General features: G+C 39.3%; 1 protein-coding gene and 1 long non-coding RNA gene across 8 annotated transcripts in view; one reads left to right on the forward strand and one right to left on the reverse strand.

The window, feature by feature from the left end:
- The first annotated feature begins 560 nt into the window (after positions 1-560).
- LOC140224582 (uncharacterized) lies at positions 561-10645 on the forward strand. The gene is made up of 3 exons (XR_011899857.1): positions 561-884; positions 2334-2398; positions 9125-10645. It is a non-coding gene; the product is annotated as an uncharacterized lncRNA (long non-coding RNA).
- A 2574-nt stretch (positions 10646-13219) lies between these two features.
- Positions 13220-15503, reverse strand: part of LOC109042226 (glutamate receptor ionotropic, kainate 2) — a 103211-nt gene continuing 100927 nt past the window's right edge. For 6 of the 7 annotated variants that reach the window (XM_072300338.1, XM_072300343.1, XM_072300341.1 and 3 more), the window contains one exon: positions 13220-14031. In XM_072300338.1, the coding sequence (XP_072156439.1) occupies positions 13921-14031 (111 nt within the window). In that variant the 3' untranslated portion in view covers positions 13220-13920. The remainder of the gene's footprint in view (positions 14032-15503) is intronic. The other variant, XM_072300344.1, reaches the window with a different exon arrangement.

Raw genomic sequence — 15503 nt, forward strand, 5'->3', positions numbered from 1 at the left:
GTGGTCAGGGGGCAGGGCCCCATAGTAGTTATGTCTTGGATATGAGCGGCCCAGAGCCGCTCTCCAGCGGCAGTGCGCTGGAGTTACTGCTTGTTGTTTGCTGGATTCTTATGGTAACCTTCACTGTTGGCACGGTAAGTGCATTTTAATTGATGTAACAGAATAATTTTTGTTTTTAAAGGAAAAAGGATCAATTGAGATAATAGTGTAAGTGTCGTTTGCAACTGTTGCAACAGTTGCAACAAAGCAACTGTACCCGACCAGTTGTCATGGACTTTCACTCCCCCTTTTCCGTTTCCCCAAACTTTTTCTCCCGCTCTGGATGATGCGTTTTAAGGAACAGCTGCATAATTGATTAATCAATGCATTGTTCCGATGCGCTTGCACGTGTCTTAATGACTCAAATGGTGAGTATCATACAACCCACATTTTCAATTTACCAATCTCTTTCTTATCGTGAGATTTTTTTTTTTTTTTTTTTTTTTTTTTTTTTTTTTTTTAAAGCGAGGGTGAATAAACCGTCCAAGTAGCTTCGAGCTTATATCACAGCTCAAAAAGACACTATGAGTCGACCAATCAGCTTTCAGCTTTTAAATCCCGTAGAGAACCGACGCCAAGCTTTGCAAGGAAGCCTATTTGAAACTTATAAATTCTGTGTTTCACCATCATATCGGTCGCATCCAGATTTCAGTCAGTCAGAACTAACTTGAAAATTTCGAAGATTTTCTCCTACCGGGATATCTCTGTCCCGCTTCACTGTAGAGGTTCTCCTCTTCAGAAGCGATTTGTGGAAAGTGCTTGGATTTAGTCTTTTGACTAGATAACATTCTGTGTTTTAAACAACTTTCACTCATCTAAACGGATTACTTTCAGTTTTATAACGGGTCAGTTTAAATTTAATATTTTTTTTCTTCAAATTATTACTTGAGATTGAACAACACAGACATTAAAAATATATGCATCTTCATATTACAAAGGGTGTCCCAAAAGTAAGTAGACTGATGCTGCCATTTCAAAACTAAGCTACCTAGCAACTTGATCTTGGTCTCATTTGAAAGATCGAATCCTCCTTCTATTGATTGAAACCAAGATCAACTCATTTGAATAAAAATTCAACAAGTTATGACTATATGTAAGGGGTGTACGCGCGCCGCCTACGGGGTTTTAATAAAAATGTATTCTATCCGCTATTGTCAGACTCCACCAGATTATCAGGTTGCTTCTCAAAGTATTTTCCGTTGTTGTTTATACACTTGTGTATCCTTTCCTCCCATTTCACGAGCATAGTCTTCTCAAATTCTTCCTGGGGAATTTTTTTGAAGGTTTTTTGGACAGCCGTCTTTGGTTTCTTCCTTGGTCCTGAATCTTTGACCGCGAAGCTCCTTCTTAAGAGTAGGGAACAGCCAGAAATCGTAGGGAGCAAGATCTGGGCTGCATGGCGGATGTCTTAGAAGTCTAATACCTTTGCTTTCCAAAAATTCACGGGTAAAATTAGATGTGTGCGCCCTCACATTATCCTGATGGAGAATCCACGAATTTTTCAAATGGGGCCTTTTCCGGGAAATGTGCATCCGAAATTCCGCCAAAACATTGCAGTAGTACTCGCTGTCAACTGTCGTGTTTTCTGTCACAAATGCTGGTAAATAATGCCCTGAAACTCAAAAAAAAGCAACAAGCATGACCTTACACGTAGATTTTTCTTGTCGAATGAAAAACTCGTAGGCGGCGCGCGTAATATACACCCCTTAAATATAGTGTCATAACTTGTTGAATTTTTATTCAAATGAGTTGATCTTGGTCTCAATCAATAGAAGAGGATTAGATCTTTCAAATGAGACTACGATCAATTTGCTAGGTAGCTTAGTTTTGAAATGGCAGCATCAGCCTACTTACTTTTGGGACACCCTTTGTACATTTATATATTTTTTATATCAGAGTTGTCAGGGGCGTAGCTAGGAAATTTTTCTGGGGGGGGGGGGGGAAGGCCATGGGACCACCTCTCGAGGTGAAGAGAGCGGTGGGTGGGTGAGGAATGGAGGAACCCGTTTTTCTGGGGGGGGGGGGGAGGCCCCCCCCCAGGACCCCCCTAACTACGCCTATGAGAGTTGCTCATTCTCAAGTAATAATTTGAGAAAAAAAACTTAGTGTGGTATTATTAGAAAATCTGATATGAACTTATTCTTAAATAAAATTGAAACTTGTTTGTTATTAAATATTACTCTTCCAAAAAGAGATACTTGAAGTTCATTTTCTTGTTAGAAAATATTTAGAAAATAAGCAAATTTCAACCGTCTATTGAAAAATTAGTAATTCTCTTAATTATTTCTGTACAGAACCGATCTGGTCACTGAAGGAAAGGCAACGCAATTCTCACTGCTACTCTCACTTCACTTCAAAAGTAAGCATCATGTCCGCTTCATCCTCAACTGGAAATGTGTCATACTGTAAAATCTGTAAAGTCTCAGCGGGACCGAAACATTATGTTTCGGAACCTCATTTTGAGAAATCGTACGAGTCGGAAACTCTAATACAACTAACCGTAACCGAAACGGCTATTAACAACCTCGCGAAGACTTATTTCGTAAAGAACTTCAATGAGAAACTACTCGATTTGAATCTGTATTTAAAAAATATAATTCCTTTATTGGAGAAAAAATTGGGAGAGGAGATTTTAACATTGAATTCTGTAAAAGCTAATATTCATGTGCACGCAGAGTTTATACTTCCATCATTGCCTCCTCTAGACTCTGAGGTGTGAGGATACCGAGCTGATAATAACTAGCGATAAAACTAAAATGTATATTTTTAAAACGGTCGCAACCGCATCTTTCGCAGAGACCGATGTAGACGAGAAATTTGGAACATTCCATGGGAAAATTCTGCAAGAGTATGAGGATGTTAGACTTAAGGGTAGCGGATGGGTTATAAAAGTATTTTTTATAATCATCGTTCATAAACACCTAACGTCCAAGTTACGAAGGGGCTTGTTGAAAAATCTACAGAGTTCACAGGCGATCTATGGCGGCCGTGGTTCGTCAATCCTTATGGACACTTGCGATTACAGAAAGCCTGCAAACATTGGCTCTATTGACCCCGAGCAAATTTTCAAGTTTCGAAGGGGGTCAACCCATTCATGGGAGGGGGGGGGGACTTGAAAATTTTCTCGGGGCCAATAGAGCCAATGTTTGCAGGCTTTCTGTAATCGCAAGTGTCCTTAAGGATTGACGAACCACGGCCGCCATAGATCGCCTATGAACTCTGTAGATTTTTCAACAAGCCCCTTCGGAACTTGGACGTTAGGTGTTTAACCACTGTTTTTTTTCTATCTCACAAGCAGTAGTAAGGGGCCAGTTCAGATCATCGATGAAATGATCTCAAAACAGGTTAATATTAATTTTCCAATATTCCAAGCAAGTAAAAGATTTGTTGCCCACGTTTTTATATTAATGCAGGTTTTTTTGGTCCTCGACCAACAGTTTTCGGCTTGCTCAACTGGCATGTCCTCGTGGACTCGTTGCACCAGTATCTCCTGTAAGGGATGAAGTATTGGCGACGAAGTTCCAGGTATTATTACAAATTTGCTGCGACGATCCGAATCTGCTAGGTTTGTTACCTACAACTATATTATGAAGCGGCAATTTCGTTTCTTCTCTGATCCGTTCTCTCTAATCCCGTCCACTCCTCAATGGTGATGTTTCGCGTACTATATTATGATATGCAATTTTTGACTCTCGATTTACTAAATCAGTTAGGTTTGCTACTACTATATTAAGAAGCGACAATTTCGTTTCTTCTCTACCGGCTACGTCGAATTCTCGTCTGATCTTCAATTTGAAGTGCTTCGCGTACTATATTATGATATACAATTTTTGACTCCCGATTTACAAAATCAGTTAGGTTTGCTACTACTATATTAAGAAGCGGCAATTTAGTTTCTTCTCTGATCCGTTCTCTCTAATCCCGTCCACTCCTCAATGGTGATGTTTCGCGTACTATATTATGATATGAAATTTTTTACTCAAATTTTCATTTATAAGGGAGGTCATCACACCGGCTACGTCGAATTCTCGTCCACTCCTCAATGGTGATGTTTCGAGTACTATATTATGATATGCAATTTTTGACTCCCGATTTACTAAATCAGTTAGGTTTGCTACTACTATATTAAGAAGCGACAATTTCGTTTCTTCTCTACCAGTGAGATAACCAGATAAGAGACGTAACTCTTATCATAATTACAATTCATTTTTCATTCTTAATGTCAATTGATAAAGCTTCAAAACGCTACTCCTTTTTTTATCTCATGCGCGTTTTTTAGTCTGGCCGGGAGCTTCGGCTCGGCCACAGCTCACTTGCTTTCTTGGTTTCGACTCCGCTTCTCTCTCTCTCTCGATTTTGGACTTGGATATTTTGAGATTCGCTGGACTTTGGAATTTGGACGACGCGACGTTTGGGTGAATGCATGAATGCATGAATGCATGAATGCAGGCTCGGACTGGCCATAAGGCCAATCTGCCATTGGCAGATACGCCCCCTTTGCCGCCGAAAACGCGCCCCTCTTACAGATAGCAAAATAAGAAGAAAAGAAAAAAAAAATACGACCGAAAATATGTGAAAAAAATTTCTTAAATGGACGGAAGAAGAGAGAGTTAGAAGTAAAGAAAGGTGCTTTAACGCAGGATAGTGTTGAACAGAGGTCCAAGAACTACTTTCTGAAGCGTAAACAATTTTCTGTGAAATTTTCACCTTCTTCTTGACATACAGGCGCGCTTTATCATTCCCCCTCCTTCATTCGCTATGTGTAACTCCCTTAGAAGCGATGGTCGGTTCGATTTTTAGACATTCGCATCCTTTATAGACCTCTTGAGAGACCTTTAAACATATTTCCTCTTTTTCAAATGACTATTGATTTGGACATACCATAGCATAGCTCGGGCAAACTTAACCTTAATTTATCTCGAAATTCAAAAATAAGAGACATCTAAAATGTAAATGCGATACAATTATTCGCGCAAGATGGATGTTCACATTGCATATGAAAAATGTAAGACGCGATGCCGTGAGTCGTGAACTCGCAATGCTCTGCTCCAGTTTGAAGCAACATTACAGATAAGACAAACGCAAACAAACACAATATGGAAATAAAGCGGGGGAAAGGATGCGCGTTAACGACGGCGCAGAGATACAACTATTCGTACTTGATGGACGTCCGTGCTGCATCTGAAAAATTGAAGGCGCGATGACGCGAACCGTGAGCTCTCAATGCTCTGCTTTATGTTGTCAATGAAGCGTCGCTCTGATTCGGGAGAAAAGTTAAAAAAAGGCCTGAAGACATATCTCCTACCTTCGGCTGTATTACTCACGTTGTGTTTGAAGCACCATTACGAACAAGACAAACGGAAACAAACACAATATGTAAAAAGAGGGAGGGAAAGGATGCGTTTTACGACGGCGCTGAGATACAACTATTTGTACTTGATGGACGTCCGTGCTGCATCTGAAAAATTGAAGGCGCGATGACGCGAAGCGTGAGCTCTCAATGCTGTGCTTCATGTTCAATTTTGCAATTTTTACTCCGTGCGATCAATAAACTTTGAACCTGAAAATAGCGTAAACTTGTGCTGATTTGCCAAAATTTTCTGAACCCGCCCTCTCCACGTAGGGAACACGGCAAAAAATAAAATGTTGATTTAGCATTTATAATCCTGGAAAAATGTGCGAGATGTTTCAAATACTGATTTTACATTTAAAAATGCTAACTTTACTTTGGAATATGTTGATTTAACCGTGGCCGTAGTTAAGTTAGCATTTTTTTAATGAAAAAACAGCATTTGAATTTTCTCGCACATTTTTTTAACATTATAAATGCTAAAACAACATTTAATTTTTTTCCGTGAATGCCCTACCAGGAAATATCAAATTACGCCCCTTTAACCAGCCAAGGGTCTACGCCCTCGGATGCGAGCCAGTCCGACCCTGCATGAATGATTAATATATTAATATCACTTTCCTGATTTTGCTCTCCCGCTGTTATTTCAGCAGGTATAATTGTCCCAATACTTGGATCTTAGCTTTATAAGGGTGAAGATCAGAGTATTTGGTCAATTTATTACATCTCATTAGCCGCTCCTCCAGTGATGAGACTTGATTCCGTATACGTGTAAGTCATAAATTTATAAAATTACGTCTTATACGGAATCGGGTCTGTCACTAAAGGAAGGGTGACCATCCGCTATGTCGCCTACGTCGAATTCTTGTCTGATCTTCAATTTGAAGTGCTTCGCCCACTATATTATGATATGAATTTGTGAATCCTGATTCACTTATGTACTATTTTACTCGACGTAAAATAGTGATCGAGGGTGAGATACTTTTCGCTAGCCCCCCCCCCCCTCCCTGTGCCATCACCCTCTTTCTCCCGCTCTCTCTTCATCCTCTTTCATCCTCATCTTCGCCCGTGCTTCGTGTACTATATTATGACATGAATTTGTGAATCCCGCTTTACTAGTTAACTCGAGGTAATATAGTATTACATTACATAATACAATTCGCTGACACCCCCCGCCCCCGTGTATGTTGCCCCTTCAACTTGTACGTTACGCAACATCGTTGCCCGACGGTGCAAAAAATAAAAAAATAATTATTGGTGAAATTTGTCAACATCTAATTTTCAGTGTTGCCAGATTGTACAAAAATGATGAATGTTTATCCACAGATTTGCCAAATTGTGCAAAAATTGATGAGTTATGGACATTGTATTATGAGGAAACAGTAGACCGCTTGAGTCAAGTTTATTTGGTCCCAGAGACTCGGAAAATTGTCCACGTAGCTTGAATTTGCTACAGCATATTCCTAGCAAATGGCAATACTCGGAGTCCTTATAACGGTCGTTGAGGGTAGGGCCAGAAGGGCACTCTACTCACAACTACCACTCTCCTTGGGGCGATCTTATGCCTCCACCACCGTGGATTGGATGGATGAGCTCCACGGAACTCGTATTAGTAGAAAGGGGTCTTACCACCTAGGGATCGACGATTCGGGGTCGATAGCGAGACCGAGATACGATAGATGACCAATTCTTTTATTCGCTACTAAATGAGAAATGCAACAACACAATGACTACTTAATAACTCAATACTCTACTCTAAACTCTCAATACTCTAAACTCGACTCAACAACTACTCAACAAAAGGGGGGGGGGGGTTCTCGACAAGGCGAGGGCCGCACTGGGTTTTGGGCTTCGACGCAGTGAGGAGCAGCTTGGGTGACACCTCGGAGACTACTAAACTTTGAAGGTGGAAATGGTGGAATCGCGGTCGAGCTTACCATGGGACCCTCCTGAAAGTCCTTAGCTGTTGTTTCTCGTTTCCAGCACTGATGTTTACGGATTTCCACGTTCAGCGGAAAACCATGCTATCGCGCCGGACCTCTGACAAAACGGTAGATTTGCCCGCTTGCAGGGTGTTGGAAATCGCTGTTTTTTCCGAAATCCGGCGCGGTAGCACGGTGCGCTGGTCTGATGTTTTGAGTTAGTGGCCGTTCACACTATGCTCAGGCGGAGTTTTCGTGGGAATCCGGGGACTTCAGCAAGCCGGGGCAATGCCCCCGCGCCGCGGCTATCGCCGTCGCCGAAATCGCCATCGCCCCACGATCCGATCGTTATAGTCCTCCCCCCTTATCCGCCGTAAAGCGTACGTAACTTTATGAAGCCTATATGAAAAGCTGCATGATCTAGGAAAATTGCCGGCTTTTGCTAATAATGTCAACTTTTCAAAGAGCAGCTTTACGGTGACAAAGCATTCTGCATAAAAAATGTGACGTAAATTGTTCTCTAAACTTTGAAGTCACTGAATGTTGTAAAAAAATACGCCCAGCTTCATAAAACTGTAAACACTGACATTTAATACATCGGATTATATTTTCCGTAAATATTTACATTTCTTTCATCAGAATCGAGATTTATTTCGTTTTTACGCCTTTTTTTACTAACATGAAGGAAACTTTTCTTCTTTAAATAATCACCAATTGACATATTTCCTCTCTCACGAATGATGTCGATTTGTTCTCCTTTAAAAAGATAAAATAGAAACAGAGTTCTAATTTGATGCATTGCGGTGTTGCCAAGTCGCTATAATATATACGGATTTATCGGATACATTTGGGTAACAGATGCATTGCGGCGTTGCCAAGTCTCATAGATAAATATTTATTTATTATTTGCACACTCTGGCAACAGCTGTGGTCAAACCTGCATATCCTATCTACTATAAATATTTATTTATTTATTTATTTATTTATTTGCACGATCTGGCAACAGCTGTGGTCAAATCTACATATCCTATCTACTATAAATATTTATTTATTTATTTGCACGATCTGGCAACAGCTGTGGTCAAACCTACATATCCTATCTACTATCCTATCTTATTTTTGGAATTTTAAGAAAGTTAGCTCGAAATATACTGTAATGTGTCCAAATCAATACTTATTTGGAGGAAAAATTAATAACATGTTAAGAGGTCTCCCAGTCGCCCTTGAGGAGGCACGTCTAAAAATCGGTATTTTGGCGAGGGTTGTGTCATTTTAGAGATTCTTTTTTTTCTAACGACTATACATTCAGAAATTCCAATCCGGGTCAATTAGACCGGATGATCTCTTCTGGGAGAGTTGCATACGGCAGATGAGGGAGGGGGAGTAAGGAAGCGCCAGTATGTTACAAACAAGGTGAAAATTTGAAAAAGAGAGATAGAGAGTATTTTTTAACTTCAAAAACACAGTGGAGAGAAAATTGATAATAGTTTAAAAACTATCAAAACAATTTATTCAAATACTTTTTTTTTTTTTTTTTTTTTTTTTTTTTTTTTTTTTTGTGGAATTATTTTTACATTTTATTGTGATGGCGGTTTCTTTCTTTCTTTCTTTTCCTGTTCGAGCCCGTGACGATGCAACGCGTCGATTCGAACGCCCTTCCACTCGCCCGAACCCGGCAGCCCAGAGCCTACTATTTTCTCCAGGAAGCTCTGGGCTCGGAGGTAGGGCCGAAAAAAATAAGTGGGGGCCCTTGCCTCTATATCCCTGCAAGCGAACCTCCCCTCAAACTAATCTACGTGTTTTGTCGAGTCAGCTGGTGCAAAGCGAAGCTGCATTCACCTGTAAGACTGGATGCCATATCATCGTCTGAAATTTGGTCTGAAGTCGCGAGATATCGGCGTATTGGTCGGAGAAAACAGCGGGTGTGGGAGCAAGTCTCTGTTCTTTTGGATGTTTCGAGTCCATTCTTGGTGAGTTTTGACCGTCATCAAAATCCTCCGCACAAGTGATTTCAATTTTTGATATTTTTAAAATATTTGCCTTTGATTTTCTCTCTAAAAGTGACTGTCTGTTGGGGAAGGGACCTTAAAGTCCATAAAAAACCCATGATGATTCAGTTGGCGATATCGAAGGGAAGAGGAGAGTTCTACGAACAATGAGCAGTGGCGATCTTGAAATTTGGCAACACTGTTTTTACTTCATTTTAACATGTGCAAGCTGGGCTATAATTATTTCTTACATGCATGCATACAGAAATACGAAGTATGCAAGAAAAACGTCGATGGGACGATGCAATGTGACTATGTGAGGCAGAAAACTGAACAGGTACAGTTGAAGTCAGCGCCCTGCGTTGATACAACTAAACCTGCTCCAGGGATGTCCACATGACCTCACCCCCTGCAAACCGTTTTTGGGTACATTTTTGTCGCATTTTTTTTTTTTTTTTTTTTTTGCTTCAAGACCACTGTGCACGCTGGAGAATAGGAAGGTTCTCTTCGTAAAAAGGGCGAAAAAGAAAGAAAGGAGGAACTAATGAATTAACATTCACCCCATTTTTAAATTTTTTGTCACTTTTTCAACAACAAAAATAAGAGAAAAGAAAGAGTTTGTTTTGATACCTTTTACTTTGTACCCTCAACTTTAGCTTTTCAGTTTTCCTTTTTAAACGAGCAACATTATGTAAATTTCAGTTTATCAGAGGTACTCTAATGTTTAGAGAGTCAGTTCGTTAGTTCGGTAATTTTATTAGAGACATTCACTATCTTAGGCTATTAATGTCTTTCCAAAAAATATGAAGGGTGAGGGTACGGACAAAAAGTTAGATTCTTAATTCGATGGAAGGAAAACATTTCAAAATGTTGGTTGCGACATATTGGGATCATCGCAGGTTGGTGGGTTTATATCCCTGTTGACTATTGGAGAGTAAATCTGTGAGCAGAGATTCTTGGGGGCTAGAGAGTGGAATACCCGTTTCAGAGACGATATAATGTATAAAAAATACAGACGAGAGGAGAGAAAGATAAACAAAACTGTACCTACCGTTGTTTGATAAAAATCGAGGATAACTATAGCAGTAAGGGTGAAGCGAGAGCCAGAAATAAGTTTGTACATCGTCGGATTCAGTATCGGTGTGATGAGATGCGATCGTAGAATTTTCCGAGAATTACAAACATTTAAGATCGTTTTACCATTTTTTGAAATTCTTTATTTTTCGTATCTTTTGCATACTTTCCTATGTATTCTTGTTAAAAGTGTTGTCTTTGTTTCAGTTTTTCTTATCTTTTTATCTTTTTCAAAATTCTTAAAATGTTCAATCAATAAATTGTAAAACGCCAGACTTCTTTGTCTTTCTTATCTTCCCGATCGTAAAAAGCATGAATGATTAGATATTTTTCAGTTTGCTGATTTGCTCTCCCACTCTATTTTAGCAGGTATAATTGTCCAAATACTTGGATTTTCACTTTAAGGGTGAATTTCAGAGTATTTCGTCAATTATATCTCACAACCGCTCCTCCAGTGATTTATACTTGATTCCATGTAAGAGTATAAGTCGTAAAGTTATAAAATTACGCCTTATATGGAATCGGGTCTATCTCTGAAGGAAGGATGACCTTTCCCTAGTTGGGAATTCTCCTTATAAGGGTGGTCATCACAATGTTACTTCAAAAGTCACTAAGTCACTTTACATTAGGTATACGTGAAATAGCGAAGCTCTATGGGTAAAATCTCACATAACTGAACAGAGTGCAAATTAAAATTCACAAAATACGCGACGTTGTTCAAAAAAGGATCAAGTAAAAGAGTGCGCTCTTTCACAAAGCTTTCGAGTGAAACCTCTTCACACTTCAAAATGCGCCCTCACAAATACATATGTCAGAAAGGATAGAAATATCTCGGTATATGTCAATATGTCATAAGTAAAAGGCTCTCATAGGCACTGCTACCACCATGCTATCATGCTGAGGAGAAAAGCTGAATGAATTTCGATCGAGGTTGCCTAATTCCCTTTAATCAAATGTTTATTCTTACCCAGATTTTGAATATTTTCTCTTGACATTTTCAGATAATTTGGATCTGTTTGGTAATGAAATTTTCGGTAAAATTCTCGGAAGAATGTTGACAGATTTTCATTAAAATCCGTAATTAATCGATGGTAATTTTTGCAACGGCTGAGGGCTCATACGGCTTCTTTACTAACCACGGTTATAGCATGAGCAGCTTGTCGGCTACGTCAATGTTTTTTTGCGTAGATAACTGTTACTTTGACATGGTGACTCCAATGTATTCCTGACTTGATCAAAGTCAGCGAACATTGTAATGCAATGTCTGAAGGTAGTAGCACTAAATATATAGGAGTTTGGGTTGTAGCCGAGTGCTAGAAATAATGCAAAAAATGTTTTCAAAAAACACTTACATTTACATCCTGACTTGACTAAATTTTAATTCTAAAAAAATTAAAAGCCTCCCCGGAGAGTTCAGTAAATTTCCACTTCGGTGATTTTTCTCGCGAGCTAAATGTGGTGATATGATTGATACGTAGCTTTTATCGTCGGTGACATTGTTTGATTTCTGAAAGCTTTTTTTCTGAAAGCGATAGGAACAAGGGAACAGGAAGTCTAGATGATCAGAGGCAAAATCGAGCTGGGGCTTTTAAAACGCATTCGCATTTAATGAGAACATGCCTGTGTTTCATTCTATTTTTCACAGCGAAGATAGAAAAAATATAGAAAATCTATAATAGAAAAAATAGAAAAATCGGGCCTCGTTTTCTTCCGAATCTGGGCGACATCTCATCGCTAGCATAGAGCGGAGCATTGCGAGTTCGCGCCGCACGCCATGGCGCCTTCAATTTTGCAGATGCAACACGGACATCCATTGAGTACGAATAGTTGTATCCTTGCGCCGTCATCAATGCGCGTCCTTCCCCTTGCTACATTCACATTGTGTAAGTTCCGTTTGTATGATTTGAAATGGTGCTTCAAGGGCTACATGAACAACACATATGATGCCAAGAAAGACGTAACCGGGCCTCGTTTTTTAACTTTTCTCCCAAATCTGAACGACACGTCGTTGATTTTGGCAATTCATCCATGCGGAAACTTTCACGATGATATTCGAAATCCTAGGATGTGAACGAGATGCTCCATTAAGGTCAGCGCGTTTACGGAAAGACCCTTATTCGACGCAGCTAAAGTTCAAATTCTCCAAAGAATGTTTTTTATTAGGCGCTTTAATGTGCAGCCGCGAACAAAATCGTCCTAAAAATTAGGTAAATGTCCTTTGCCTTACCCTTTCCTACATGTATATCTGCGACTTTATCAGACACAATTGTAAGAGAAATATAGAGGTAAACGTATAGTTATTTAGTCATTTGTGTTTAGGACATTTCGCTACAAAGGCTATCAATGCCCTTATAGAGAAGATACACATGGGTGGTTTTACGATAACTGGAATAGTTTTGTCGCCGTAACAGACAACACATTTTTCAGTCATATTTTTAGTAGAAATGATGATGACTCGAATTTTTCCGCATCAATCTTTAAAGGGTTACGTATTATAACGCTTTTTAATGATTTATTACTCTACTTCTCAATTAATATTGTGTAAATTCCAAAAATGTACTGTCTGTTACGCGGTAAAAAGTCAGCGTAACAGACAGCACATTTTCGGCCAATTATATATTAAAATTGAAAAGTAGAGCGATAAATCTTTGAAAAGCGTTAAAACACGTAACCCTGTGTAGATTAATACAAACAAATTCTAGTGATTATCATTACTACTAAAAATATGACCGGAAAATGTGTTTTCCGTTACAGCGATGAAACTATTCCAGTTATCGTGAAACCACCCATGTATACGGATCATAGTTTGGTGAGAGGAATTGCTACACTGGTTTTGAAGGACTTATTTTATTTTACAACTCAACAAAATTTACAAAGTTCACATAAGTTTTTTCTGTTTTTTTTTATCAGTTTTTTTCATGCAGGAAAGTCACCATACGTTGTGCATGTATTTGGGATTTCCCTCAGACTGACGTATCATAATTATCGTGCTGGCAGCCAATGTTCAAACTTCACCCCTTTCTGGAACCAGTTGGCTAAAAAGCTTGTATTTTACAATTTATGGGAGCCAAAACAGTTTTTGATGATGAAACAGGGAATTTTGCAATGAGTAAGGTCGCAACAGAAATCAAGGCTGCACCCATTTTTCAGACCGTATATACAGGGTGGTCCAAAAATCCCTTACTCTAAGCATCGGGCATCACCATTATAACTTTTGAATACATGAAGATAGGGGAGGATAGTTTTGTGAGTGCGACATTTTTTTTTGCACCCCCAAATTTTTAAAGGTGCCATGCTGAACAGATGCAAGAACTTTGTTACCAAGGCGGTGCGGGATATTTGAATCACCCTGTATATGGTGGACGCAAAACCCCTTATTATTAGAGATCGAAGCCTGATTTCAGACGAATTTAGCGCGTGTCATCTAATGAAGTTAGAACACATATGGTAGCCTCCCTTTATACACACTGCTACAATATTTCTTCGATTGTTGTCACAATTACACTCCAGGAATTTTTTTGGCAGACCGGTGTAATCCACTGTTTGTTCAGTCTCGTCCGGCGGCGGTCAATCGAATCCTTTGCGAGGGTGGAGGTGGAGGGGGTATTGGAGGACCCTCATCTCGTGGGTCGTACCCGTGCCCTATACTGCAGTTCCTCTGAAATTATAATTATTTTCACCGTTACTATTTCGAGAGGTTGGTGTTATCAGAAACGACATTAGTATATTATTCCGTATTCATTCATGATTGTTCCATAATCAGTCTTATGGGTCACATTAAAGGTTGAGGTTAAAAGAGACAAAAGACAAATTGAACGAATCGCGAAATAAATCTGACAGAATTGAATTTAATGTTGTAGGTAGATCATTGCAAGGGATAAAAATGATTTGCCATCGCAAAAAAAGAAAAAACATGAAAGAAAAAAGTCTATACTTTTGGCAAACTTTTAGGTAGGTACAAGAGACAAAGGACAAATTGAACGAATCGCGAGGAAAATCTGACAGAATTGACTTTAATGTTGGAGGTAGATCATTGCAAGGGATAAAAATGATTTGCCATCGCAAAAAAAAAGAAAAAACATGAAAGAAAAAGTCTATACTTTTAGCAAACTTTTACACGGAGAAAAAAAACTCGTGCGTGGGACCCGAAGTTTAGGTCATATGGATCTCTGAAGTTTTCAGATTGAGCATCTGAACACTTTAGGTCTAGCTGCCGAAGTTCGGATCATACATCTGAAACTTTAGTTCTTACATCTGAAGTACTTCGGTTCTCACATCCGAAGTACTTCGGTTCTCACATCTGAAGTACTTCAGATGTAAGAACTGAAGTTTCAGATGTATGATCCGAACTTCGGCAGCTAGACCTAAAGTGTTCAGATGCTCAATCTGAAAACTTCAGAGATCCATATGACCTAAACTTCGGGTCCCACGCACGAGTTTTTTTTCTCCGTGTAGGTAGGTACAAGCTCACCTTCAAATTTTCAGCACCTGCATGTTTTTTTGGTTTTGTATTTTTGATTTTTGGTATAGGTAAATCATTTTATTTCCATTCCAAAAGTCTGTTTCCAAAGTTACAATGTTGAATTTTCCTCAGATATCGTTAAAATTATCCTTTTTATGATGTTTTGTCAATGATTTCCTTAAACCATCCATTATCACGGTGTGAACCGTACGGCGCCTTCGTATGACAGTAACTGTTCAGGAGCCAACAGAGAATACGGCGCTTTGATAGCAGAGGCGTGGCGTGCTTTGCGATACATCGAGTGTTATGCCATTTAAACCTATGGAAAAGGATCGATAGACAGGGTGTTGGCAGCGAACACCTTAATAATCGATTCCTTACTACAGGTTTAAATGACTGAACAATCGATACATCGCAATTCACGCCACACCACTGTTTGATAGCTCCAATCCAAGAGAGAATCATTGAATATTATACAAAAGACTTTACTTTACTTTTACTTTTCGCTTTCAACACATTTATTTCTTTTATTGCGTACATCGGGACTTTTTTTTCATAACGAGCCACGAGTAATAAAATAGCTTTCACGAAAAAAAAAAAAACCGATTCTATGGCTGGGTTCTAAAGTAGAATCACCTGGATTTCGGGTGGGTACCAGTCCAATCCCA

This window comes from Bemisia tabaci, chromosome 5 (genome assembly GCF_918797505.1).
Source record: "Bemisia tabaci chromosome 5, PGI_BMITA_v3".
NCBI classification, from domain to species: Eukaryota; Metazoa; Arthropoda; class Insecta; order Hemiptera; family Aleyrodidae; genus Bemisia; species Bemisia tabaci.